We start from the raw sequence: 27194 nt of genomic DNA, 5'->3' as shown, positions 1-27194 counted from the left end.
CGCAAGGCTGTCATCGCAAGGCTGTCATCGCAAGGCTGTCATCGCAAGGCTGTCATCGCAAGGCTGTCATCGCAAGGCTGGAGATCGGCGTCATCTCGACCGAGGCGCATGCGGAATGCTTCGCGACAGTCTGGCTTCTTCCCACGACCAACTCTTCGATCGAGGCAGCTTGATATCGATCCGGTTATCTCCAGCGAGAGGAGGTCTCTATAATGCGTTATCAATAACGTCCACCTACACATCCGCCGTTATGGCTACGAGACTGAACGCCGTCTCAACGGTCCTCCTCTGTAAGTCCACACCTTCTGGATCATGACCAACGGCTAATAGTAAGCTACATGCAGCTTTGGTTGTCGCTTTCGGTGTCCTTCTGCCTAGTCATCGAACCTTTGCGGCCGCCAGAACAGAATTACTTGATTCCCAGCTCGACTCCCCTCCCAGTGAAGAGCAGTGGCACAACTACTGGACCCAAGGTGGAAATGACATTGTGCACGACGTGTGGTCGATTTTACGCGACTTCGAACCAACATGGAAGGACAGTGTGACTCCAGTGCAGCCCACGGGCTTGCTGCCGACAGTATGGCGTTACGCGAGAATCATCTTCCGCGCCCTCTTTATGAACACACCTAACCGAGATGAACACGAAGGTCCAAAGGTCAACGGGGACTTGAAAAGGGCGGTTGACACGCTGAAGACAGCATCCTCGTTCGACGACCCCGATGCAATCTTCTTACTGGCCGAGATGAGTTTCTACGGAAACTTCTCCCATCCCCGCGACTTGCACGCTGCAAAATATTGGTATGGCAGGCTGGCAGATTTGGACGGCAATGCTACAGCCCAACATATGCTGGGTCTGATGTACGCGACAGGCATAGGCGGTGTGGAGAGAGATCAGGCAAAAGCACTATTATACCACACATTTGCGGCGGAACAGGACAACATTCAGTCCGAGATGACTTTGGCCTTCCGCTACCACGCGGGTATAGGCTGTCCTCGGGACTGTGACCAGGCCGTAGGGTACTACAAAAGAGTCGCAGACAAGGCCATGGAGTACTGGTACTCCGGTCCTCCAGGAGGCAACTCGTTCGTCCGGAATGCATACCGCTGGGTTGAGGTCGATGGGGGAATCTACGGCGAGGGCGCAAGCGTCAGCTCCTCCGGCCCGAACGCGCCTCGAGACGGAGTGACAACCGCTCATATCGACTACATCCTGGACTACTTGGACACCAAGGAGCGCCAGGGCGATTACAACGCCATCCTCACGCTGGGCAAGCACTACTACGAAGCACCGAGAGGGTACAAGAAGAATCTCCGCAAAGCACAGCGACAATTCATGAAAGTCGCCCGTGCATACTGGACGAAGGAGGGCAAGGTCTCTCCCAAGGCGCCCAAAGGCATCGAGCGGGTCGCTGGCAAAGCCGCCGCATATATCGGGCGCATGTTCCTGCGCGGCGAAGCCATGGAGCAGAACTTTGAAAAGGCCCAAACCTGGTTCAAGCGCGGTATCGCACAGGGCGACTCTTTCGCACAGTACCACATGGGCGTCATGTACCGCGACGGACTCGGGGTCCCTCAGGATGGTGTCCGCGCAGGCGCATACCTGAAGGCCGCCGCGGAACAGTCTCTCCCACTGGCCCAATCCGCCTTGGGAGCCCTCTTCCTCGACCAAGGCGACATCGACACTGCAGCCCGCTACTTTGAACTCGCTGCTGGGGCCGGTCTGATGGAGTCGTTCTACTACCTCGCCGAGCTGACGAACCAAGGCGTCGGCCGTGAACGAAACTGCGGCCTCGCTGCTGCGTACTACAAAGTCGTTGCCGAGAGAGCGGAGATCTTGCACTCTTCTTTCGTGGAAGCCAATTCGGCGTACGAAAGGGGAGACTTTGAGCGCGCGTTGATCCCCTCCCTCATGGCCGCGGAGCAAGGATACGAGAACGCCCAGGCCAACGTGGCGTACCTCCTCGACCGCAAGACGCAGGTCATCTCGCTGCCCTTCAACCTGGGGATACCACTCCTATCGGCCGCCAGACCGAGCAACTCGGCCATCACCAAGAGAAGCAAGCTCCTCAACGACCCAGAACTCGCACTCTCGTATTTCACCCGGTCCGCGAAACAGGCCAACGTCGACTCTCTAATCAAAATGGGCGACTACTATCTCTCCATGTCCTCATCTTCGGCCCCAGCAGCAGCACCAGCATTACTTCCACAGGCAGAGACCGAGGCCAACGACACCCAAACAACAAACCTCGACAAAGCAACGACATGCTACACCACGGCCGCGGAATCGTACCACTCGGCCCAGGCGCTCTGGAACCTCGGCTGGATGCACGAGAACGGCATCGGCAGCGTGTCGCAGGACTTCCACATGGCCAAGCGATACTACGACCTCGCCCTCGAAATGAACAAGGAAGCCTACCTCCCCGTCAAGCTCGCGCTGGTCAAGCTCCGCGCCCGGAGCTGGTGGAACGGCGTCAGCGGCGGCAAAGTCAACGGCATCAAGGACGAAGAGGAACTCGACGGCAAGAAACGCTGGCGCGGCTGGGCCGAGTGGGTGAACCGCTTCCTCGACGCCGCCGAAGAGATGGACGCCCGCGAAGCCGAACAGTTTACCCGCGAAAACGGCGGTGGCGGCGGCGGTGATGACGACCTCCTCGGCTACAGCGCGGCCGACCGGGCCGGTCATGGCGATGGCGAGTACGCGACGACGCAGCGGGACCACGACGACACCGCCGCTAGACGAGTCGAGGGCGATGTATATGCGGCGGACGAGTGGGATGAGTTTGACGACGGGTTCGTCGAGAGTCTAATCATCATTGCGCTAGCGGGGGCGTTGGCGTTGCTCGTGTACGCGAGGCAGGCGAGGCAGAGGGTCCTTGAGGAGGAGAGGAGGCAGGGGCAGAATCAGCAGAATCAGAATCAGAACCAGAATCAGAATCCGCCACAGCATCAGCACCAGCACCAGCATGAGCATGAGCATGATCAAGCCCAAGCACGAGAACGAGAGCGAGAGCAAGGCATGTTTCCCGCGCCAGGGGATCCGGACTGGAATAACTGGGTGGCCGGGGGGATTGGCCATTGAGTCATCAGACGTGACGGACTGAATGACTGGCTGATTGTTACGGTAGATAGATACAGGAGATAGGACGACACGAAACGAAATGTATACCTAGGTGACTCAGGGGGCTAAGCACAGTACGGGGTAGCTACAGTACAGTGAAGATGAGCGTGTGAGCGGGCCGAACTTGCACCAGGAGTACACATGTTTTCTTGTAAGCATTTATATACATATGTGCCCACGTATGGTAAGAGGCCGATTCATTCAATGTTCCCCCAATTCCACTCGCCTACCCTGGCGGTGGCAGTGGCAGTGGCAGTAGCAGTGGCAGTGGCCGCCATTTCTGAATGAGTCCATTGCTGTTCGTGGATCGAGCGAGTAAAAATAGCAGTCAAGTGGGGTGAATTCGTCCTATCTTTCGCTTCATGAATTGGTAGTGGTAGTGGAAGCGGGAGTGGCATTGGCGGCCATTTCATCCGGTCGCGAAAGCCACTCGCCATCGAGTGCTTCCATCTTTCCGATCAAATGTTTGCTGTACCGTGGAATGCCCAACTCCCTCGCTAGGAGCATTGCGTCCTTAATGTGGCCACGCACGCCATGGTCGCCGCAAGAAGGACAATCCCAGCCACGAAACCAGCGTAGCATGCAGGCGACGACGGCCGTCTCGTGGTCTTTCAGGTCGAAATGCCGTCTCCGTGTCTCTGGGTAGTCCCCGTGCAACCGCTCGTGGAAGTGCGTCGACTCGCTACAGAGCCGAGGGCCGTGCATGGCGAAGTATTGTCTTTGGGCCCCAGTGCCGGTTTGTAATGTTACGACTTCCGAGTAGTCGAATAGATGCTTGGGAACGCCCCAGCTAGTCGTCTCGATTTGATGCTTGTCATCTTTGTCGGTCTCCATCTTCTCGTGTGGGTCTGCATATGGATGTGCGGGCTTGCAGAACTTCCTGTAGCGAGGGCATTATATATCCTCGGGCATGGCAAGTGATACTGCCGGCATGAAGGCGGCGCTTCACATTTCGGCTTGCTCTGCCCACGCTGACATGGTGATGTCGTCCATGAGGTCTGTGAAGCCAGAGTATTGCCCAAACACGGCATCCCAGCGTTCCCAGTCAAAGCCAAGGTCCATATCTGTGTCACTCTCGTGTAGCCCGTCATACGTCGAGCCTTGGTCCCGGTGTGACTGTTCGGCTTGACTACCAGGGATGTGAATGCCGTGTTCATCGGTATGGCCATTCACATGGACGACTCCGCTCGCATGTCTCTGGGTGAGTGGATCGCTCGTGACTGGCGACGTGTGCGTGACACCATTGGAAGGGGAAAGATCCCAGCTCGATTGTTCGGGTGCGCGGGACGTTTCGTGAAGAGACTGTGTGCCGTTTGTCGCCTCAGTTTGAGCCAGATACGAAGATACACGGCTCGGGCATGAACGAGGGCCGCCCTCTGGCCTGGGCACATGGGCGTGCATATCAAGGACGTGCACAGGTGGAGCATCAGCAGCAGCAGCTTTGCCAGAGCACTTCGCCATCTTACCGCTCAGTGGAAAAGGCATCTTAGCTTGGCCTTCTCGCCGCGCCAGCCCTTTGCCGGCATCCATGCGAGCATCACGCTCGATGCCTTGCAAAAACTTGTTGCGTGCAGTTCGGGTGCAGCGGAACGACTCCCCAGCCGCGCCACCCTCATTGTCAAACTCACCTTGCGGGAGCTTCACCATGTATCGAACATCCTGCTCCGTCGGTTTGATATTGTCCATCCAAAGACTCCCGACCTCAGCCGTTGCTTGCCCTTCATATATGGAGTCTTCTCTGAGACTCTGCGCAATCCTCTGTGCTTCTGTCAACGGAGTCGCCACTCCTACTGCGAGCTGATCCTCCTCTGTCCACAACACTGTAGGGTCAAGACCCGCTCTCTGCCAAGCCGCAGACCGGAGGCCTCGCAACATATCCCAAGCTTCCACGCCACCTTCCCTTAGTGGTCTCTGGACGGTATATCCATCGGGACCCCCCACGATCCCCGACTCGGGAGCGGCTAGTCCAACCACCTTGTCGACTAGCTCCCTTGACCTTGGCGCCTCTACGCTGGCGGGTCTCTCGTAGAGGTCAACCAGAATGATCAGAACTGCATGGAGAGGACCGTAAAGTGCCGGCCAACTCCACCGGAACGCTTCGAGATCCGGATCAGTGGCGAGGGAGATGAATTTCCTCAGAAAGCTGTGGCAGCTGTGCAATGCGCACTGTCTGCCTACTCCCCACAACCTGCTTTTGGTGTTTTTGAGGAAGGGCGCATACGCCACACAGTGAATCTTGTCGACCAGCATTGAGAGGCTTACCCGAGCCCACTTATTGTATGCCGCCTGCTTCTGACGATGAAAGCTTGCCAAGGGCCACGAGGGATCAGTGTCATTAGGAGACGTCTTGTAGTACGCGATGTCGGTGGAAGTGATAGGACTGCCCATAAGCGCGTCACTGGCGGATCCACGGTGCTGTGCATCTTTGGGTACGTCTGGCGAAAAACCCATCTCTGGCATTCCCTTGCTTGGTATTGCCTTGATGATGCCGTGGATGTGGTCCCCCACTTCAGTGATGATTCTCTTCATCTCCTGAATATCCTCATTTGTGAGTTTCTTGGTTTCCAGATGGATAGCCACCACGCTTCGCAGGGCGCAGGCCAGGATCGATTTGCCCCTTGCCACCAGCATCAGCGTGCGAAACGAGGTGGCATTCGGAGTCCCTCCATTAGAAGTCTCACTTGGTGGTCGCACGGCCCTGGGACTCGGATGGGTTGAAGCAACCTCACCGGTGCCATCAGGTAAGAAGGCATCTCTATCTTCGCAAATAACCCGTGTATCACAGAATTTCTCTGAGATCTGGGATGGATAGCCGCTGGCTACGACATTGAAGATGTCCAACTGTATGATCTGCCACCATAGTCGTCGCCGCATTCCCTCTTCGTTCACGGAAAGCTCGAATAGGGTAGGCTCCCTATGCAAGCCCATGGACAACGCCAAGCGCACAATGAGTGCTAGATAGAGACTGCTTTGCAGAGGCTCTTCCTCCGCGACAGTTATGGTTTGTAGGAGCACCAGAGCGGCCAGCTTGTACAGGCTCATATTCCGTTTGAACGATCCGAGAAGCAAACAAAACACCGTGTGGTCATGGAATTGCGTGCTGAGGCTGGCTCTCGAGGTATGGGGAAACCACTGTCGAAGCCCCTTGGGAGAAATACTCAGTGAACCAGCGTACCAGACTGCGTATAATGCAGTTAAGAAATCTAGGTTGGGGCGCCTGGACTCCGCGGCGCCATTTGCTTCTCTGTCGTCCCAGAATTCTTCATGTTTCTGGGATATGTCCGAAGGCAGAAAGATGCCCACGACTGGATACACGCCAGATAACCAGCATCTGAACAGTACGTTGCTCTGTGCTCTTGTCGGAAGCCCTTGTGTGAGCTGATCTACAGCTGCAGCAGGTGAACATTTGAGAGGGATATTCTGTAGCAGGCTGGATTTGGTGAATGCTAGCATGCGACAAATGGAATGATTGTTTTCCAGGTCGAGACTCTCAAAAGTTTTGATTCCGGCATCTTTGTGGAAGTCATTCGAAGCCCAGAAATCATCTGCCTCGGGTTCGGGCCCCTCCTCGACTGGAGGCACACAATCTCGCGTTGAATCGCATGGCTTGTGCTCTGGACTGAGTGAGATCGCATAGGTATTGTCCCGCCGGCGCATCAGGTGGTTGAGCTGGTCCAACTCGTCAGATAGGTGGTTCCAGAATGGATCCTCCCTTGCTTCACCATTGTTGAGCTTCAAGGTTGACAGGGGCGTGCTCAGATCAGCAGGTTCTTTTGTCGATCCGTGGTTCCCAGACTGGAACATGTCAAGAGTCATACTTGGTCGATGCAGAGGTCCTTCGGACCCCGAGTCGGAACCCGATTGCTGCGGTGTCAACAGCTCCTTCCACCTCAAATCGTTCCCATTGGTGGTACCATGGCGAAGAGCATCCACCATTCTTGTTAGTCGCTGCAGCTGCTCTTCGATGGCTTTGAGGTCAGTGGGCCGCGTTGTGCTGTCAGCTGGTGCTGCAAGCATTTCGAGAGACTCCTGCTCAGCGAGACTTGACTTTCGCTTTTTCCAGCCTTGGCCTGTGTCCTCGTTCGTCAACACCTCAGCGGCAGCGGGTGTCATATCATCATGGTACAAGCACTGCTCATTTGCCTTCTGACAGCCACCACATACTGGCCGAGTTTTGTCGCATTTGACCTTTCTTCGACGGCAAGTGATACAGCTATAGCTCGTCCTGTTTCGCGTGATGTGACGCTTTTCGGTCTTGGTGTGGTTCGACGTCCGGTGGTGGCTGCCTAGAGAGTCGACGACGGGGTCTGTCCGGCTCCCGTTGAATTGAAACATGACTGGCATTGAGAATACAGCAGTTCAAGCCGCTGCTCACCGGTAGGTACTTTAGCCTGTCTAGAGGGGGAACAAGAAACCTCGGTTTAGCCCAGGGTAGACCTGATGAGTATGCTGACAAATACGGGGTACTATTGAGACGAGTGAGACGCAGGAGTTGTTCCTGGCACGGTCTTTCCACGTGCTAGATTGCCGAAGCAATCTTCTGCTGCAGCCATGGAAATGTTAGCCGGGGAAAGAGTCGCTGTATTGGGAAAACAGACGGCAACATGACAAGATGAGGTGAGATATTGGGATGAGGAGAGGGCGACGCGGCAATACGCAGGTACGGCGATAGGCTCGTTGCCCATTTGAGCTTAGTCGTGCCTGAGAGTCCTCTTGGCGTATTTGCAGTGTTTGGCAGATGGTCTTCATTTACAGAGCCCCGGGAGACTTCTAGTCGGTGAAACCCTCCCAGCTTTCGTTGTCAGATGGAGTCGCATCGTCCGAGTCTACTCCTTTAGGTGCTGAGCGAACAAAGCAGCATACGAAGAACCCCATGGTTCCTTCCATGTCCCCAGGATGACAGCGAATACAGGCTTCGAGCTCCTCGTCGGTCAAAATCCGCCCATCTGTTTTTGCCTCGCTTGCCATCATTTCTGACCTGGAAACACCTCGATGCGGCCACATGCTCAAACCAGACACTTGATCTTCCCGTCGCAACAAGCGCCACCCCTGCTCCTTCGCCACTTGGGACGCTAGAATCCGAGCCACAACGGCTTCATTTTCTTCCACATGAACAGAACAAGTCGAGTATGTGACTCGAACGGCTGCCCGGAAACCAAGAGCATGCTCGACGATTCGGGTTTGGAGGTTCGATAGCTTCTGCAGCCTTGTCTTGTCGACTATGACTTCTCTCCTCTCTTCGGCTTGGTTGAGTCCTTCTGTCGTGGTCTCGTCAGGTGTTGAACCGACATGGTCTCTTTTTCTCTTTCTCGTGGGTTTCAGCCCTTTGTTGACTTCTGACTGGTGAGTTCTGGGGTTGTCGGGTAGAGCCAATGTGGGAATGTCTTCACGCCCAATGATGCCGCTTCCAGAGCAGCTCGGATCAAGGAGTAAATGCGTCACCTTATTGTACTTCTCATCGTGCGGATTAAGTGTTAGGAAGTCACAGCCTGCCTTCACGGTCACAGTATCTGCTCCACTCCTCTGCATCATCGTCTGCAGGGTGTTCGACCGAGCTCTATCCCGCTCACATGCATAGATCTTGTTCTTCGTCTTCCTGCCGTGCGCAAGCAAAGCCGCGAGGTGAGAGGTCTTGTTCCCTGGCGCTGCACAGCCGTCGATGCACTCACCAACTGAGGCAATTCCGCCGGCGTCTCCGACCAACATGTATGCAGGGAAGCAAGAAGCTTTATCTTGGAGAATCAACCTCCCAGCTCTGTAAGATTGTATCTTCGTCACGACTGCATCAGGAGGCAAAGCGACCAGGTCCGGCACGTTACGATCAATCGTCAACACCTTCTCAGCTCCTGGTGAACCTACAACTTCTGCAATTTCTGCGTCCGTTCTGTACCCATGGAAGGTTGTAGCAAGTTCCTGCTCAAGGCTGGAATTTAGCGTGTTGACTCTAACCCACCGTGGCTGCGCTCGCTGTGCTGAGGGCTTTCTAGCCAACAGAAGCCTCTTCAGCTCATCCATCGAGGCACACCTCCTCCGCAACCGCGCTTTGGTAGACTCGCCCTGTAGCCGGGCTTTATGCCTCTCGATCGCTTGACGGAGAGGATGGACAGGAGATGCTTCGATGCCATTTTTGGCGAAGATGTGGTCATGAACCAGGAGCAAGGAAAGAATGGGAGTCAACTATTGGCCGGAGCCAAATGGCTAGGTCAGTCAGCAGTGACACGAAGAATGGGAGGACAACGTTGTCAAACCTTTGATTCTTGGGCCAACAGACCCGCATTGTCTATGACCTCCTTGAGAAACTGGTCGTACTTTGCCGTCTCAGAGATCAGGGCATAGACGTGCGCGGGTTTAGACCTGAGCCCGAGCTTATTGCTATAGATCCGCGACGTGAGGGACCCATCTTGCGTTGCTGTCGTAAGAACCGTGGCGGCGTCGTAGTAGAGAGACATTGGGCAGCAAAGAGGCCAGTGTCAGGTGTGGTGAAGGTACGATGAAGTTGGCGTAAAAAGCTCAAGGTTCGGTCTGACCTGGTGATTGACCAATCACAAGCATCAACAGCCGTCGGACTGAGCCTCGGACAAAATTTCGCCCTGTGGTGAATTGGATTTGACCGAGTCCTAAGGCGTGCTTGATCGAGGACGGCATAAAATTTATTCGCCATGGCGGCCGTAGCGAAGGAATAAAGAGAAAGAAGTGATAGGCCAAGGTTCGCGTGCTCAGGCCTACGTGGAAAAGGATCTTCTCCCACTTCAGCTCATGGCGCCGTCTGAGTACAAAATTGCGATGCTTCCGCCTCCGGGCGACGTGGTTGCTCCAAATGGCTTCCCGGCAGATCCGCGACCCAAGAACGCACCCCGTATATTCCTTGATGCTATGGATCTACGCATAGAAGTCTTTTGTGATGAGCAGCATTGTGCCCTGGAGCCAGAGCTGGACGAGGATGACCCTCGGTCGTGGCATTGGGTTGCTTACCGTACAAGCGAGTCGGGTGCAGAGGATCCTGTCTCTGTCATCCGGATCGTCCCTCCGCCACATGGTCCCCATCCCAATGGCTTTAGTGATCCAGATGAAGAGCCATACGTCAAGCTAGGGCGCGTCGCAACGAAGGCCAACCACAGAGGGAGGGGCCTAAGCCGGCTTCTGACCGAGGCGGCTTTCCAGTGGCTCGCTGCACATAAGGAGAAAGTTGCAGCCGGATACGATGGTCTGGTTCTTTGCCATGCTCAGGTATCCGTGGAGAAGATGTATGCAAAGTTGGGGTTTGTTACCGACGAAAAATTGGGCCGCTGGGATGAAGAAGGGATCGAGCACCTCGGAATGTGGAAACGTGTCTAAGAAGGGACACATATTACGCGGCCTTTGCCTTGCGCTTTGATGCAGCCTATGACTTAGTCCTCGCCAGGTGGGACACGTCGACCCGAGGGCTATGGGTCAACATGGAGAACGCCCATGCTTTGGTCAGCGCTTTGCAGGTGGAGATCAGAAATCAAAACTAAATTTCGCGTTCACTGGCAAAAGGCGGCTTGAGAAGATTGAAGGGGGTATACACATGCTTGCCACGTGGTACTGGGGATAGCAGGGGCATGCCCGACAGATACGTTGCACAGCTCTTCTCAAGTCGAGCCTCCCAGACTTCCTCTATCAGAGGGGAGGATAGGACAGACGCTCTGACAGCCACAAGGATTTCTTGGTGGTTGTGAGACGAAATGGTCGATGTCCAGTCCCGACAGGAAATGCCCTAGTCGAACATGCTCCGCTCACCACGGTTCGAAGTCCATCTGCACCAAACAGCGAATCAGCACCTGCCCATCGTGGAGAATGAACGTGGAATGTCTTCTAGAGTCGACGGCCAAACCCTGTTCGTACTGTCGCACTGGTGTCGAGCCGACGGCGGTGTGGCTTGCTGATGCTATCTTGCTGAATGTAAAATAGAGTCTGCACTATCCGTCGCTGTTGTGCCGGTGCATGTTATAGCCGAGGGACTCATGAGCTCCACTGGTAGACTTGGAAGTTTTTGACAATTCTCCTTCTGCTCGCACGTTGTCATATATCGTTAAACGTAGGTCTCGCCTAGTCCGTTCACCCTGCAGATCCGCCTGCAAGTGTCTGATTAGATTCGAGCCGTCACACTGTTGCGAAAAGGATAAGAGGCCGGGTCGAGATGTCGCATCTTTCTCTTATCACCAGCGGTTAGTCAGGGATTACTTAACCTGTTCCTTGTCCTTGAAGAGTTAGCCCGCCTCGTTCTCGCTCGTTGCATCTTGTGGAGCATAACCCAATTGGAGCTATACTGTACGGAGTACCCAGTCTGTGCTTGAGCATCTACCTAGCAGCGCAGGCAGAATTAAGCAGCTGAGCCCAACTGGTTACAAAGTGGACTCCACGTCCAAGGCGCTAGACTTGTGTCAGGCCTCCTGTTTCGCAAGCAACGAGTGGAAATGGGAAGGCTTTTCTCATTCCAAAAGTGCCAATCCGCATATGGTGCTGCAGGGCATTCATGTAACACGCTGCCTGTTGACCCTCCGAGGGTGTATGTTGTGCGCAATTGAACTCCGTTGTGCATCCTGGCGCCAACTTCTCAATATGATCAACTTTCCTGGCATTTGAAACTGAGGAGGCTTCGCGCTGTCGGCGATTGGTGGTCTATCTTTGCGACCGTAGTAAATATCCTAATACCTGCATTCTGCTGCACCTGCCGGTCCTCTTCTTGTGACATCTGATTAGCATTGGCTGGCGGATTTCGGAGTGCTAGTGCTGCTACCTTGCTGGCGGATGCAGCTATCCTGTTGTGAGCACATCAACGTCGGAGGAGAAACAAGAAGGGCCGCTTGAAGTGAAGGCACCACCAGGAAGGGCAAAAAAAGCTCGAGGAGATGTGAGAACCATTCAAGAGCAATACAAGTCCTCCCGAAGTATGGGATCCTCGTGACCACGGAATCAATGCTTGGTTGCAGCTTTCTGAAGCTCCGTATGCTTCAAAAGTACAGCGCGCATATGTACAATCTTTGCCTCCGTTGCTCCCACTCTTGACTGTCTATCATGGTCTCATGATGTGCTGCAGCTCAGAACTCGCTGATTGTGTCCCCCCTGAGCTTCGCCCGCATGTCGTATTTGCCCTGTTCAAGACGATCACACCATCAGCTTGACCGCCCTGGTCGCGAAAGCGTCCAATTGCACTTACGTCTGATTTTGCAAAGGTAAAGCCGACAACTGTAGGTACGAATATGGCGTACATGAAGGAAATGAAAGCTGTCCGAGGTGTCCAGCGGAAATATCTCCATCGTTCCTTGTTCAGCTCTGCAACTCGGGTCAGCCTGCCGAGTCCTTCCAGGGCGTCGAAGAGCTGCCGCAAATTGACGACAATCGAGTTGGAGGTGCGTTAAGGACATCGTTTTCGGTCGATGAGGGTCACATACGGTACATTTTCTCGAGAGCGGGATCATGGCGAAGAGCTGTAGCACTCCCAGTCAGTTTCAATTCTGCAGCAAGCCCTAGAAAAAGAGCTTCCTCTGAACGTACGTGTTGGCCCAGCCATGATTGAGAGCCGTGTGGCAGTGGACGTGATGTGGTTAGCTCTGGACCTCCTGCGACGTTGAGGTGTCGAGCGCGGATGATGGAGTTGAGTTTCCCAGATGTGGCTGGTGCCGCTTGGCGTGGCGGTGCTTGATTCCTCCATTCACGTTGGCCTCACATGCGGCTCATTAGAGTCACTAATCTCAGAAGGACTTTTTGCACTTAGACGTCTGATAACGGCTGACGTTTTAAAAGAAGCCTCACCAAGCATGCAAGCAGCGTAAATATACTTCCGTCAACAGGCATCAATCAATTGACCTTTTCACGATACTTTGACTGAACACCACGGAACATTTACGTCTCCCCTTGCACATCTCTTGGACCGGACTTGATTCTCCAACACCAGAAGAGGGAAGCTATCTATCGCTGCTTGTCACGGATCCTCGCACTCAACAAGCCACTTCGTCCGTAGCTGAAATCGAAAGGAATCGCACTGAAGCAGCGTACCTCACCTGAAGAATGGCATCGTCTGGGAACGGTGAGGTCGCTTCAGCGGCTGGGGAACCAAAGGTCGTTCTTCATTGGTAAGCAACAGACCGTCCTTGACGTGACTGCACCTCATGGGAAGAGATATGTATCCTGACACCAGTCAGGCTCGAGGTTTCTCGCTCTCAGAGGATCTTGTGGCTGTTCGAGGAGCTCGGAGTCCCCTATGAGCTCAAAACCTACAAAAGGAACAAGGAGCTGCTCGCCCCTCCGGAGTTGAAAGAAGTACACCCGCTCGGCAAGTCCCCCGTTGTCACCATTGAGATCCCAGGCTCTACCACACCGCTAGTGCTCGCTGAGTCCGGAGCGATCGTGGAATACTTTTGTGATCACTATGATGGCAAAGAGAAGGCCCTGGTTCCTCCGCGATACAGGGCAGGTAAAGACGGTCAGATTGGAGGCGAGACCGAACCCTGGCTACGATATAGAATGCTGATGCACTATGCCGAAGGCAGCATTATGCCATTCATGGTTCTATCACTGATCGTCGGAAGTAAGCTTTTGCCTTACCATCATTCCATCTGACACTCACAGAAGCAGGTATCCGAAACGCGCCGGTCCCCTTCTTTATCAAGCCCATCACAAACAGTGTCGCGGGCAAGATTGAGTCAGGCTATCTGCAAAGGAACTTCAAATCTCATTACGACTTTCTTGACAGCCAACTTTCGACTTCTCCCGACGGTGGAGACTACTTCTGCGGCAAAGAACTCACGGCTGCAGATATCATGCTTTCATTTCCGCTCGAAGCTGGCCAGAGTCGAACGGGTTTCACCGCGAGTCAGTATCCAAAAATTTGGGCTTATATCGATCGAATCCACCAGAGAGACGCCTACAAACGTGCTGTTGCCAAAATTGTGGAGGTGGAAGGCGATTTCAAGACGACGCTGTAGGAGATTCGGTCCAACTTGGAGGCGTGACGATAGAGAAAGACTCCTCTAACAGTCGACATCTCAGCTTTTTCAGCCGTGACCAGTGCTGAAAACATCCGTGCGTGGGCTACGTGCAGCGATGCGGTCGTCCACGTTGATTCGGTTTCGTTCGGAGCGAAGAGGCTTCTCTATACCGGTCATACTAGCATTCGTGGAAGATACCAAACTGGACTATTTGGCACGCAGCTTCGGCAGACATCGTATGTCCGATAGGTTTCTATCCTTTTCAGCTATGGGTGTACGAATTCAGGATGCGGGAATATCGCTGGAATAGGCCCAGTTAGTTTGGCCCCTCTCATTAAGCGAGTACATACCTCAATGGACATTGTATATAACCTCAGCCGTAGTCGCTTATCACCCGGCTGGTTTCACATCCGCTTTGGGGCTGAAAATGCGCGAGTCAGGATCAACTGAGATTACTGTGTCCTTCAGCCGCGATGACGCATTGGTGGTGGATGAGAGGACGACCAAGCCAGTGATATTCGATGCGCCTGCCTCGGAGTCTATGGGTCGAGATTGAGGGAGTAAGATGCTTGACAAGGCTTAAGCCATACAGGATCAAATATGGCGGCTGAGTTTGGATACCGTCTGCACCTGCAAATATATAAGACACACCAATGTGGCCAGCGAAGTGGTGTGCGGGTATCTGGCTTGCCAATACTCGTTCCGACGAAGCATAGGTATCGGTTCGTCAAGCGAGCACAGCGAATCTTGCAGCGACACGGGCTGGAGCTTGAGCTTGACCTTCTTCCTGCATACGGACCCCGGTCTCCCGCACATCTTTCAGTGTGATTGAAGAGGCTTCGCAGCCACGCAGCCTCCTACCATCCCGTCCCACACAGCATCGAGACCCTCTGGCCCGGGCCGCCAACCGCAGCGCTTCCCTCGTTTGGCCTTTCTCACTTTCGCAACCCCTTTCGGGGTCAGTGGTGCGAAAAAGTCCAGATTGGAAACAAGCCTGCGCTCAGACGGTCTTTTGGACACGAGCGGTCCAGGAACCACAACGGACGTCATCGGCGTTGCATGTCGGCGGTGTCTTCCGTGTCACAGTAGGTAGACGTCAGACCCAGGAGCATTGAACGTCTTTCGTCCCGGCAAGCAGCACAGAGCTTGACTTGCTCGTGGTCTAGACGGGACGCCTGGCGTGGACATCTCTGCACACGGTGGAACGTATTCCGACTATCCGTGGGCCAGCCATTTCGGCGAATCTTTTACCTGGTATTCGACAGACCGTGCTGCCTATGCTTCACGCCTAGGGTTCGGGGCAGCACCTAAGCGCTCCGCCCCGTACTGCTGCAAGAAGGGGGTCTATATTTCTAGTACGTACCGATTACTATGTACGTATGAATCTTGCTCACCATAGGCATCCCTTTCATCACCCGTTTCCTGTTTTCCCCCTCCAAATCTCACATCTCCGACACTGACTTCGATGGCGCCGGCTCTTGGTAATCAGCATGCGTCACAAGACTCGTCCCAGAAGACTTGTCAGACAGCCTTAGCCAATAGAGCTGCCGCCCTTGCCATGACTCAGGGCTTACTCATCGCATAGTTCAGCCAAGATCTCGCGCTCCAGCATCTCGACCAGGGCAGTGACGCCGCAAACAGTCCGCCAGAGACAATCCGTTTGCCGCCAAATCCTCCTGGGTGCTGCCGCCAAACCTACTCGAGAGTGTCCAGATTCCAACTGTCCTCGTCATCCCCCAACCGTCTCCCCTCTTGCAGCGGCGGCCAGAGGGGCCGGGCGACAAAATCAAGAGGCTCCCGACCCACCACCCGCCCCGACACAAAGCACGCGGCCCCTAGCCGATGGTCCCCCTCGTGGGCGCCCCTACTGCGTACAGCTGTTGACAGTCCGCGAGGCCCGTAGTCGTGGCCTTCGGCGGTAAGACCGTGCGCTGTCGTAGGCGCTGTCAGTGACACTGGTACTGGCACTGCGTTAAGCCCGCCGCTGCTCGACAGCCCATGCAGTGCGCGTGGTGCTGCGGAAGTGGTAGGAGTTGCGGGCTGATGCTGAGCGTTCCGAGCCTCCAGTACGCAAAGGTGACATTTCGTTCTGAGTGATGACGGACCCACACCCAATGCTCGACCTTGACCGCAATCATGTCAGTTATTCGGATACGACTACTGAGACCAATTCGGACTCCCCAGCCATCTCCATTTCGTCCAACAGTGCAGGACGAAGTGTTACGGCTGCCGGGCCTGCAAATGCCCCCGGCCCTGCGTCGAGAGCTACTAATCACCCCGGTGCCACAGCCAATGCCTACACCACCGTCTCTCTCCCTCATGCCGAGCCTGCTGACGCCGCTAATCCTTCCCCTGACACGCGACCTTTCTTCCTCCTAGAGGATTTGGGGTATCCTAGCAGCAGTGTGTACGAACCCGTCCCTCAACAGCACCTAGCGGCTGCCTCCACTGATGCCACTAGCTATACCCTAGGCGTTCCAAGCTTTGGCTCACAGCCCTGGATCGCTCCTTCTGGCCCTTTTCTCGATTTCGCGCCCCAGCCAGTATATGAGCCTACGGGTGAGTTACTGCGCGAACAGATTCACCACTTTGACGAGTTCGACGTCCCTTGCCTTTCGAGACATCCAGCTGCCGTCACTGCCACGCCGAAGAGTCCGCCGCCACCACCCGGAAGTACCTCGGCCAACGCGGCCACCACCGCAAATGGTACTGCTGCGGTTCCAGCCTTTGTACCGCCCTTGCTCCCTCGCTCCGCCTTAAAACGAAAAGCGAGCTCGACGGCTTCGACGCCAACCGATACCCCCGTTGACAAGAAAGTCCGAGTGCTATCCAGACCTGGTCCCGACGCTGCCGTTGCAACGAACCGTTCTGTGACGTTTGAGCGGATGTCAGGCGTCGCTCCCACGTCGCCTGATGAAGGATCTATCACTTCGGAGCTCCCAGCTGGCTCCCGAGCGGCGCTCGGTGCAGCTGCTGGCAACAGGAGGACTCGCCAGTCTTCCGGCTCGACCCCGCGGCCACCTGTACTTCCATCTACCTCGTCGCAAGGTTCGACCCGTGGGAGAGGAACGCGCGTATCGTCAGGGCATCCGCCGTCCATCCTCCCTCCTGAGAAGGTCTTTCCCATCCAGATCGGGTCGGATTTATTCCGCTTGTCAGGCGCCTCAATATCGTCGGATGGTATGAATGCAGGCCGGGGTTGAAGCCAAGCGACAGCAGACTGACTTAGCGAACAGCCCCTTCGTACTTTACCCAGTTCTTCGAGGAACAAATCCGACAAAATGAGGAGTCGGGTGGTGTCAGGACGCTATACATCGACCGAGATCCAGCCACCTTTCGAGACGTGGCCAGGCATTTACAAGGTTCGGCTTCTGTCCTCTGGGGGCTGTTGTGGTACTGACTGCTGTGGAGGTTACTATGTCAAACCTGTCGACGGAAGCCATTTCGTGAAACTCTTCGCAGATGCTCAATTCTACAGCTGTACGTATGAATGGACTTGCCTTGGTCGGAGGCTGATGTTTCTATAGTACCCCGTCTAATCGACCAGCTGTTCGAATCAGAAATCTTCATTCAGATTGGCGAGCGCCATTTTCAAATCCCGAAAGACATCTTCTCCGAGCCCGGAAACTCACCCAACTTCTTCTCACTAGGGTTTGCAGTCTTCTTCTCGACACCTGGTGAGGTCTTTCCAGGCCTTGACCGCCGGGGACTTCTCCGTCCACCGTCTATAACTCCGCCTTATGTCCCTGGACGGTCGGCCGACATCTTTGCAGAGTTACTACATCTACTACGAGGCTACCCTCTCTATATCCGAAACGAATCGCACCGATCTGAGCTACTACGAGACTGCCGCTATTTCCATCTGCGAGGCTTGGAGCAGAAGATTATTGCGCACGAGATCAGCTACAATCTGGAGCGGCAGAAACACGAGATTTGTCTCCGGCTGGAAGACGTCAAACCTTCGGGCGTCTCTTTCACCCGCGACGATTCACTCGGCGAGAAGCCGACCACTGGGGGGTGGGTTTACTACGCGAGGCCGTTTGTAGATGACACCTCGTACGAAATGGTGGTGGAGATAGGGGCGGAGAGTACTGTGCTGGATTTGACTGACATGAGGGCCGATCTCCACGGACTAGCCAAAGCTCGAGTGTCCTCTCTGTTCCAGGTTGTGGCGAACAAGATGAATCTGCCGACGAATGCACCACTGGGACTGATGATGCTGTCGGGGGGCAGGTCTTCGCAGTCAGCCAGTCCTGGACACACGCCTTTAAGCGAGGACCGGGTGAAGGTTCGCTTTGAACCTGCAACCGACATCACACTGGACGGAGAGGGCTTGGAGATTGACTGGGACAGTCCGGTGGGGCAAGTCATGCAGCACGGGCCTTCAACAGTGGCCAGCGAATCCGAGTCTGAATCCGACGTGATGAGCGAAGGACCAACGGTCAAACCTGGCCCCTCCACGGCTGGCGGTCAACAGCGGCGACCCCAAACTCGACAGATCCCGGGAGGAGCACCCTCGCATACAGGTGTAGCACGTGGTTCTCTCCCTGTGGCTCCGATCCAGACGACCAGACTTTCTGCGCCATCTACGAAGAAGAGGAAACGGCAGAACAGTCAAGAGGAGCTTGGGGAGTGGACCATCCGCACCGGCCAATGGCGATTGCGAGTGCAACCTAATTCCCAGGATACGATACGGGGAGGATTTGAGATTGTCTTTATTGGAGTCAAGATCGACGCGTACTCGAGTGAAAGAGCCAGGAACGCGAGAAGGAGCTTTCTCAGTTGATGAGAGCAGTTGCCCATTTCGTCCGCCATGGAGACCAAATACATGGCTCACCGCTCTTCGGTTGTCGTGGTCCAACCTGGGTTTGCAATATGCCACACCGACTTGGCAGGCGTCTTCTGGGTCACATCATCCAGACAGCAGTCGTTCAAATCCTGCTTGTCACGACAACAGTCGACCTAAGGTCAGCCGCGGCTGCGGCCAGCAGGGGCTTTGGAATCCAGCTTGCTCAAACCCCAATCAAGCCACTCCGCACCCCAGTTCGACCACTCTGCACGATGCCGAAGGATGAACGCTCATCTCATCACTTCACCTCATCTAATCGAAATTTATGATTGCATTACACTATTGGGCATTACATCACATTGTGCGTGGCGTCTTCAAGACATTTGTTTGCACATCCGCCTGGCTGCGGATTGGGCTTGGGGCAAACCAAACCAAACATATAGCCTACGTATTCGCATTTACATCCTGTCGAGGATGTTTCGTTCGCCGAAAAACGATATGACCAATGTTGGAAAAGGAACGGAAGGCAAGCGGAGGATCAGAGCCAAAGCTAATATCGATGCAGCCTCGCCACATGCCCGTGCACTTCCTTTGGTCGCGGCTCACAGTCGACCTTTCCGAGCAACGAGATCCGCCTAGTTTGGCGGCACGAGGTGTAGGATTCCGGCATTTTGTCCAACCGCGAGGCTTTGCGCGAAGGATACCTGGAAGCGGATGGGATGCGCGGGGCTCTCTCGCGCAGGGCGACATGTTGGTTACATGATGTCGACCTTGAGCTTTTTTCAGCTTTGGGCCAATCGGTCCGGCGATGGAGACACCTAGTCCGCTAGAATCGCATGGTCGCTGTACCATCTCCACAGTCGTGGAAATGAAACATACACACTACCTGTGTCGGTAACAGATTGGGGGATTGCCGACCCATGGGGTAACCACGGCTGCGGAATCTCGGGCCAGTCAGGAACCACATGTACAATGCCCAGCATGTACTCCGGATGGAGGCGAATGCAACCCGAAAGTGGACGTGCGGCGAAGCCATCCAAGCCTGTGGTAGGATACCGTGGCGTGGCACGCCAGTGGAGGCAACGGCCATTGAAATGTTCCCACGTCGAGTGTGTGCGAATCCTGCTCGGACGGACAAGCTTCTGTGGCGACGGCATGGTCGTCCTACGCTCCGTCTGATGGCCTCGACGATTGTCTTTGCACAGCAGCATGCTTGATTCTACCGACATCTGGATGCTCTGCAGCATCGATGTCTGAGGACAATGTCGTTATTGCTGCATTTGCCATCTGCTGTCAAGGCTGCCAGGTCAATACGGTATATTGTGAGTTCGGTGGAGGACAAATTCGTCGTCGTGACTCATGAGCGTCCTGGAGGATGCGCCATGGCCAGCCTCCAGGTAAACAGTTGGCGAGCCCGGCATATCATGGCTAGACACTCTAGAAGATGCATAGGTACAAGCCATGCTACAGCTGACTTTAGCTCTCACTCACACACTCTCTGTCTTTCCCTCACCGTCCTCTACTCTGCGCTTCTCTATCGGAGCATACTGTAAGTGACATTGTGTGTTTCGACATGACGAGGAGAGATGGACCAACCACTGCTCCTTCTTGAATGAACCTCTGTATCGTGGACTCGATGCCGTGGCTGGAGGCGCGCCCCGTGGCTCGTGATGTCGAGATGCACAAGTGAACTGAATGGCGGTCTTCCGCCATATTCTTCCGTGCGTGCAAGTAACGGTTTCCGGCTTCCTCGACGCGTACCACACATTGGAGGAACCTCTTTCTTTCCATCCGAGTCTCGTCGGCCGCGAAGGGATATCACCTTTGACTAATCCCTCAACATCCTGTCACCATACATAACTCACCTCCACGAGATGGCTGGGAAGTAGCGCATTGCTCGGTAACCGGAATCCGTGCTCGACTCTGCGGTGCGACGGTATGTTTCGGTTAATGGTCATAGGGTCACAAAGACGGATTGGCATTACTCAACCACAGGCTGGGAACGAATTGCGAGTATAGGTGACCCGCCTTACTGAGATTGGCAATACACTTTTCGACCGACATCCTTCCCAGGCGAGAATTTGTGGCGGTCGGAATATCCCCACCGTCATCCCCCTCGGGTATCCATCGCCACCTGGCCTGCTGAAGGATGCAGGCTAGGAAGCGAAACTTGAAGGGGCGAACCGGCGGTGGCAGCATCAGCAACGGTGCATTGCAACCTGAATAGTGGTGATGGTGACACGCGGTCTGTTGAGATTCCCTCGGCGCGCAGGCTTGTTGAGCATTGTTGATGAGACGTACCCGATGCGTGGACAGAGAGTCCTTTGGGCATATGCAACCCATTGGGAAAGCAGTCACCGGCAGGGACTTCGGCTTCTTCCATACCCGACGAACAGCCAGAGCGTGCATCTCACGCAAGCAGCGATGAACGAGGGAAACGCTGACAAAGGACGGATTGTTCCGAAAGTTTGTGTGTTTGCAAGGGTTGTCTTCCTTCGGTTGCCCGGAGTAGGATTTCGAGCACAGTGAGCAGGCTGAGGTCATGCTGGATTCGTGAGACGAGGTGTGATGTGATGAGGCTGTGGAAGTCTGATTGAAAAGGGTGACGCTTGGTATCTGGTAAAGACCTTTGTCTGGGCTTTCGCTTAAGCAATGGATATGCAAGAATCGGTCTTTCCGCGCTTCTGCCGACGTCGATCATCCATACAACGAAGTCCAATTGCGGTTACAGCACCAGGAAAGTTCCTTGGCGTGGCGTGATGAGAAGGCGACTTCCCCTCCCAGCAGAGGGAAGAAAGGCGGTGGATGGACACCGTGGTCGTCAGTGTCAGACATTATTCATCAGCCTCGCTCGTTGAGGGTTAATTGGTCTGCTACTCGATAGTGTTCGGAATGCGGAGCGATGATTACGAAAGATCCCGTCCACGGAAGGACTCAGAGCCGGTGCCTTCTACTTCGACTTTCGTGTACTGACAGTGATAGGACCCTAAGATCAAGCAGACTAGCAGCTGACCTCCGTGTGCGTCAAGGCCACAGGAGGATGAAGACGATTTTCACGTACAGATAGCTGTGACCACGAGGGCAGATGTGCGTTTGAGAAGTCGCTTGTCCTACTGTAAGCGCAGATGGGTCTCCCTTTTCCAGGGGACTCCAAGCCTCTCTTCCTCCAGTCTCGACATGGACCCCTGCGACCGTTTCGCCAGCTGTGGACGTCCCTTTAGCTGCAGGTTTGTTCGTCAGGGTGCGGGTTGAGCAATGTTTCTCTTTTCGACCTGTTGAGGCAATGCTCTGACGAAAGGGTCTGTGTTTGGCTGGCATGATTTTGCACTATTGTTCTATAGGCACGTTCCTGATGACCTGCTTCCCACCGTTTCGGTCCAAGTCTCCGCCAAAGCACAAACTAAAACATTCCCTGGAAGGAATGGGGCGACCACCTGGCCAAGGACATTTGTTCAGGGGTAGAGCTGCCCGAACCAGCGACTGCATGGTAAGGTTTTGCTTGACCACGGCAAGTCACGTTGTGACAGCGGATTTGTATCGCCAGAAATCGGCTCCTAGCGCCTTCTCATACCCCGACATGGCAGAATGAGCCACAGATGCAGCAGTCGTGACGCATGGGTTTCGGATTCAGCTTCCCGTCATTTACTCCTATAGGGGAACTTGCGACCCCCTGGGAGGACACTGTCTTCTTTTGCAGCTGCAGTCGATACGTGCTTGCGAGTTCTCTTGCCTTTGCTGCAGTGACGCTAGGCTTGCGAATCCAGATGAGTCTATAGTAGGATGTATCATGTAAGAAATAGACAACCTAGCCATTGATGGCAACGTAGAGCCGTGGATCTGATTGTGTCAGCGAGACTTTGAATCTGCTTCCAAGGATGAATCGGTCGAGGCCACAAGCGTAGGTGCTGGACACAATTTGTCTCACGTCGGTACTCACTTGCTCGAGCCACATCTCGAGGCCGAGCACTGTCACCCAACTGTACTCCATAATCCGCGTCGACATCTCCTCAACCCGGACCGAGAGCTTGAAGGAGAATATTCGAGCCCATTCAGAGGTGTCTGCGGGCTGGCTCCATCCGTCTTGTGTGACACATATTCATGTAAGTCCGAGCGCCTGAAGCGATTGCCACAGGACCTACCGGTACTCGAGGAGCCTTCTAGAGACCTACCGGGCTTCCCCAACAGAGAGTCCTCTGCACGCGAGGTCAACTGCTCTCCACTGTCTCAAAAAGCTCATCATGAGTCAGCGTCAAGCTGGGGGAATGCTGTTGCAAAGCTGGGCGCTCTAACGGCAGGTGTTGACGCACTTTTAGCGCAGTGGTCCAAGTTGTGTCTTGCATATATGGGGTAAGGATGGTCAAATTGCGTGGTCCTGTCTACGACTCCATAGGCAAAGTCTGTGAGGCCTCCGAGGCCCATCGTTAGATGGGTTGGATCATCCCAATGATTAGTTGTTTTTCGCTTAACGCAATTACCGGATACGGGTTGGAAGGACGTGACCAATATCTTGCTAATCAGGCCGGTATGAGAGCCGTGACCATCGAGACTTTCTTCGGCACTTGAAAGCCTGAAGCCAGCATTCCAAGGGCGCGCTAGACATCCGGACGTCGAAGCCACGGCATGGTGACTACGGACGTCACGCAGGCATGAGACCGTGCCACGGTCGTCTTCGATGGGCCTCTAAGATATTTGCTAGGCTGTGCCCAACAGTTTCCATGCATGAAACCAGCATGAAGGCGGTCTGTAGCCTGGCTTCAAGGCAGTCACGCTCATTGGCCGATGTCGAGCACAAGAGGTGGCAGCTGTCGATTCAGCTAACCACGCAGCACATCAAACCTGTGCCGCCGATGTATTGACAGGGAAATCCCAGTCCAGTAGGTTGAGCGGTCATTTCCCGACCACGAGGATCTCGCTCGGCCATGCCGGTTGTGGATGCCTGCACTGCCTGCGTGGAGCTCCGTACTATGAGAGTGACCGCCTACGAAGTGAGTAAGCCACAATAAAGGAGCTGAGGAAAGCGACGATATTTTAATTTTGAGAGCAGATGAAGTGAATAGCCGCCGGAGTTGGGTCCTCGCATCCCCTGCGCACATCAGCTGGTCGAAGAACCGCCAAGTTCCTGCTCCCTTCGAACCGTCAAACGCCTGATGACGTGGTCACAACTTCACGGCTCCGGTCTGGAGCCCAGGAATGGGTCGGAGGAGGATTCGGTAAAAGAGCTGACCTTTGCCGCTTCTGCACGAGGCGCTGGGATTGTGAGCTACATATTGAATTTTGAGATCTGGAAGGCAGGGTACTGAGGCGATGGTGTGGCTGCCGAAGAGGACGGAGCCATGGTGGACAATTGCTTGTTAGCACCAAGTCCGGCACCTGCGACTCATGGCTTCGCCAACACTTCCTGTCCTAGTTGTCGAAGCGCTTCCTCGTATTTTTGTTTGAGGTCTGAGTGCTCAAGGCTCAGCTGAAGCTTGGACAGTTTTCCCTTCCTGTGAATGGAGGGTTCGGCGAGTGCTTTCGCTGACGAAGGCTGCTTGCCTTTACCTCCTATCTCCCGCCAAAACCAGGCCGCTTCCCTATGTTCCACAAGCGTCCATGCTTGACCTCCTCTACCAGCCCGCGCAGCCCGTCCCACGCGATGAACGTAGGTCAAAGCACTGTTAGGTACATCGTATGATACGACATGCTCGAGACCGGGAACGTCGAGACCACGTGAGGCCCGGTCGGTTGCGATCAAGATTGATATTCTGGAGTTACGAAAGGAAGCCAGAGCCCGCCGGGATGAAGCCGACGAGGCGGTGCTTCGGGTCAAAGTAGAAACCTGCTTCGCCAGCTCAGGGTCGAGGAGACACATCAACCTGGAGAGCCTCTCGGCGGAGGCGGTGGAGCGTGCAAAAATCAGAGCTCGGGGTGCCTGATCACGCTGCTTGCTCTTTGGCTCCGTACCCGTGGCATCTTTGAGCGGCCCTGCATTTCTCTCCGTCTCTGAAGCGCTGTCCGTACTCGAACTTGCTTCATCGGAAGAAGATTCCTCAGGTCCAGATGACAATTCTGGGGTCGAACCCGACCTCAGCCCTGTGTCCACCAAGGCATTGCTGGTACTGGTCGCAGCCTTGAACACTGGCGCAGTTATTCCAATGTGCTTCCTCACTAGCTCGAGCAGGAACAATGGTTTCTCTGAACCGTCTGGAAGGGGAATTGCCACTTCCTTAAGCGTCTCGGGAAGGTGAAATGTCTCCTTGTCATCCCTTTGCGGCAACATCGCGTCCTGCGTATCGGGCGCGGGAGTTTCTGCCTCGTCTCTGTTCTGGCCTGGCTTGTCGCCACCAAGGACAACCAGCTTCGGGTTGTGTAATCCCAAGGCATTGAGTTTGGATAAATCCCGTGTCATAGTTGCAGAGAGCAGGATCTTCGTCACTCTTCGCTTTGGCGGTGTCATGCGCATATGTCTGAGCAATTGATCTCTCCTTTGCGTGGCCGCTTGAGACTCTAAAGCTGGTTTGACCACACCGACCCACTCTTGATAGCTCTCGTTGAGTAATCTGTCTGCCTCGTCCACCACGAGCCATGCCAGGTGGTCGAGCGTGAACCCCGGGGTGGATCTGAGGTGATCTACTAGGCGACCTGGTGTGGTAATGAGCACGTCAACTTTGGACCGATATCGAGTTATGTAGCCGACTAAGTCCAGCGGGTCTTCATCCTTCGCCTTCCGTGCCAAACCTGCCAGCGAAAAGTTAGACCAGTCAATAGGACTCTGTTGCCATTTCTCGTACTCCTCAGGGTCGTAGATCTTCTCTTCCTTGACCAGCGTTTGCTGCTCGTCATTGAGAGATGTGCTTCCTACAGCAGTTGCAAACTTGAGTGAAGTTCCTGCCGCACAAGCTTCACACAGGTCCTGCACCTGCTTTACCAGTTCTCTTGTGGGCACGACAATAACAGCTCTGAGCTTTCTTCCAGGAAGATCTTTTAGTGCTGCTATAATGGGCAAGGCATATGACAAAGTTTTCCCAGACCCTGTGGCAGCTGAAATGCAAAGGTCGCCAGCATGCTTACCCGGACCATTAAGCAGCAATGGCAGCACTGCTGCTTGAATTGGCAAGGGTTGATGTAAACCTTTCCTTCTCAGATTTCCGGCCAGGACTTCTGCAAGCCCGAAGGATCTAAATTCTTTGTTGGTCTCAGAGGGGACAAGGAGGGGATTCTCTTGCCAGGCTGGAAGAATCGAGTAGGCGGGCATCTCGCGCACAATGTCTACCTGCTCAGGCTGAGGAATTGGCTCAAGGCCATGTAATTCTGGGGTTGGTTGCTCAGGTGTTGCCTCGGACTTTGTTTGTAATTGATCTTGCTGCTTGGATTTTTCGAACTTTGAGAGGACAGCAGCATGCTTCTGTGCACGCGCCGCATCCTCTGTCTCCTCAGCCTCCTTTCCAGCGTAATTTCGCTCAGGCCTCCCACCTCTCTTATTGCGTTTCGGCACAGCTTCGTGTTCAAGCTGTACAGCACCATGTCGTTCTGAGTCTACTCCACGGTGATTGTTGGCCACTGCCCGGGTCTCATCTTGCGCTTCCCCATCTTGTTCTTCTCCATCTTGTCCTCGAAGTGCCTTCTCGGGTCTTCCTTTATTGCTACTGCCCGGGTCATCGCCTTCTTCCGCAGCTTCGCTTCGCACCTCTGGCTCGCCTTGTTGGGGCGGTCCCTTGAATCGTTTGGTCCTTACCTGGACTGAGGCGCCCCCGGACTTTGCCGTCTCGGTGATCCGGTACTTATCGAGGATGACGTTCCCGTTCGCAGAGGAGAAAGTTTCACTGGGATGAATGCTGTGGGGGCCCAATTGATCCGACAGCGCTGTAGGAGGCTGGGTAGCGGACTTTGAAGTCTTCAACTTCTTGTTCTTTGGCTGAGAGACCTGTTCGTCGCGCTTACGCTTGTCTGAACTAGAGCTCGGCTGCGTACTAGCATTAGTTTCGTCTGACAACGTCTTCGCAGGCGGCACGTATCGCGCGTAGAAGCGTGACATGACGCCGAAGGTTGGAGGGTAAATGACCGACAGTCCTCGAGGTAATTGAGTTGGAGAATAAAAGTTGCAGGCATTGTATCACAGCGGTATCGCCGGCAGAATTTGCTTAGCCCAGTGGGCGTGAGATGTTGGTGTGGGTCGATTCGGCCTCACCGCCTGCGGAGTTCGGGGTTTCTCCTTTTCCGTCTATTTGCCCCGACGTGACCTGTCTTCTATATTGCAAGGGGCGCTTCTTGAGGTGTACGTACAAGGTACACTTATCAAATGTACTTGTTCAACAAGAGCTCGTTGCAGGATGACGACATCGGATTTATCATGCAT

At 54.6% G+C, this 27194-nt stretch overlaps 8 protein-coding genes across 8 annotated transcripts; 4 read left to right on the top strand and 4 right to left on the bottom strand.

Annotated features, from left to right (window-relative positions):
* Positions 1 to 250: 250 nt before the first annotated feature.
* A1O7_02297 (uncharacterized protein) lies at positions 251 to 3079 on the top strand (the record flags this gene model as incomplete). Its single annotated transcript, XM_007756331.1, has 2 exons — positions 251 to 290; positions 345 to 3079. 2 exons carry the CDS (start codon positions 251 to 253, stop codon positions 3077 to 3079), a joined length of 2775 nt encoding a protein of 924 aa, XP_007754521.1.
* Positions 3080 to 3478: 399 nt separating this feature from the next.
* On the bottom strand, positions 3479 to 7453 carry A1O7_02296 (uncharacterized protein; the record flags this gene model as incomplete). The annotated part of the gene is made up of 2 exons (XM_007756330.1): positions 3479 to 3998; positions 4068 to 7453. 2 exons carry the CDS (start codon positions 7451 to 7453, stop codon positions 3479 to 3481), a joined length of 3906 nt encoding a protein of 1301 aa, XP_007754520.1.
* Positions 7454 to 7888: 435 nt separating this feature from the next.
* Positions 7889 to 9567, bottom strand: A1O7_02295 (uncharacterized protein; the record flags this gene model as incomplete). The annotated part of the gene is made up of 2 exons (XM_007756329.1): positions 7889 to 9295; positions 9367 to 9567. 2 exons carry the CDS (start codon positions 9565 to 9567, stop codon positions 7889 to 7891), a joined length of 1608 nt encoding a protein of 535 aa, XP_007754519.1.
* A 307-nt stretch (positions 9568 to 9874) lies between these two features.
* Positions 9875 to 10453, top strand: A1O7_02294 (uncharacterized protein; the record flags this gene model as incomplete). Its single annotated transcript, XM_007756328.1, has 1 exon — positions 9875 to 10453. The coding sequence occupies one exon, from the start codon at positions 9875 to 9877 to the stop codon at positions 10451 to 10453; it is 579 nt and encodes a 192-aa protein (XP_007754518.1).
* A 1727-nt stretch (positions 10454 to 12180) lies between these two features.
* A1O7_02293 (uncharacterized protein) lies at positions 12181 to 12431 on the bottom strand (the record flags this gene model as incomplete). Its single annotated transcript, XM_007756327.1, has 2 exons — positions 12181 to 12234; positions 12300 to 12431. The coding sequence occupies 2 exons, from the start codon at positions 12429 to 12431 to the stop codon at positions 12181 to 12183; spliced, it is 186 nt and encodes a 61-aa protein (XP_007754517.1).
* Positions 12432 to 13150: 719 nt separating this feature from the next.
* Positions 13151 to 14067, top strand: A1O7_02292 (glutathione S-transferase; the record flags this gene model as incomplete). Its single annotated transcript, XM_007756326.1, has 3 exons — positions 13151 to 13215; positions 13285 to 13670; positions 13718 to 14067. The coding sequence occupies 3 exons, from the start codon at positions 13151 to 13153 to the stop codon at positions 14065 to 14067; spliced, it is 801 nt and encodes a 266-aa protein (XP_007754516.1).
* Positions 14068 to 16184: 2117 nt separating this feature from the next.
* Positions 16185 to 18856, top strand: A1O7_02291 (uncharacterized protein; the record flags this gene model as incomplete). The annotated part of the gene is made up of 4 exons (XM_007756325.1): positions 16185 to 17250; positions 17307 to 17432; positions 17482 to 17550; positions 17598 to 18856. The coding sequence occupies 4 exons, from the start codon at positions 16185 to 16187 to the stop codon at positions 18854 to 18856; spliced, it is 2520 nt and encodes an 839-aa protein (XP_007754515.1).
* Positions 18857 to 24236: 5380 nt separating this feature from the next.
* A1O7_02290 (uncharacterized protein) lies at positions 24237 to 26873 on the bottom strand (the record flags this gene model as incomplete). The annotated part of the gene is made up of 1 exon (XM_007756324.1): positions 24237 to 26873. One exon carries the CDS (start codon positions 26871 to 26873, stop codon positions 24237 to 24239), a length of 2637 nt encoding a protein of 878 aa, XP_007754514.1.
* Between the last annotated feature and the right edge of the window lie 321 nt (positions 26874 to 27194).

This window comes from Cladophialophora yegresii (assembly GCF_000585515.1).
Source record: "Cladophialophora yegresii CBS 114405 chromosome Unknown aczIN-supercont1.2, whole genome shotgun sequence".
Lineage (NCBI taxonomy): Eukaryota > Fungi > Ascomycota > Eurotiomycetes > Chaetothyriales > Herpotrichiellaceae > Cladophialophora > Cladophialophora yegresii.
The sequence above is the reverse complement of the archived record's forward strand: the minus strand, read 5'-3'. Positions and strand labels throughout refer to the sequence as shown.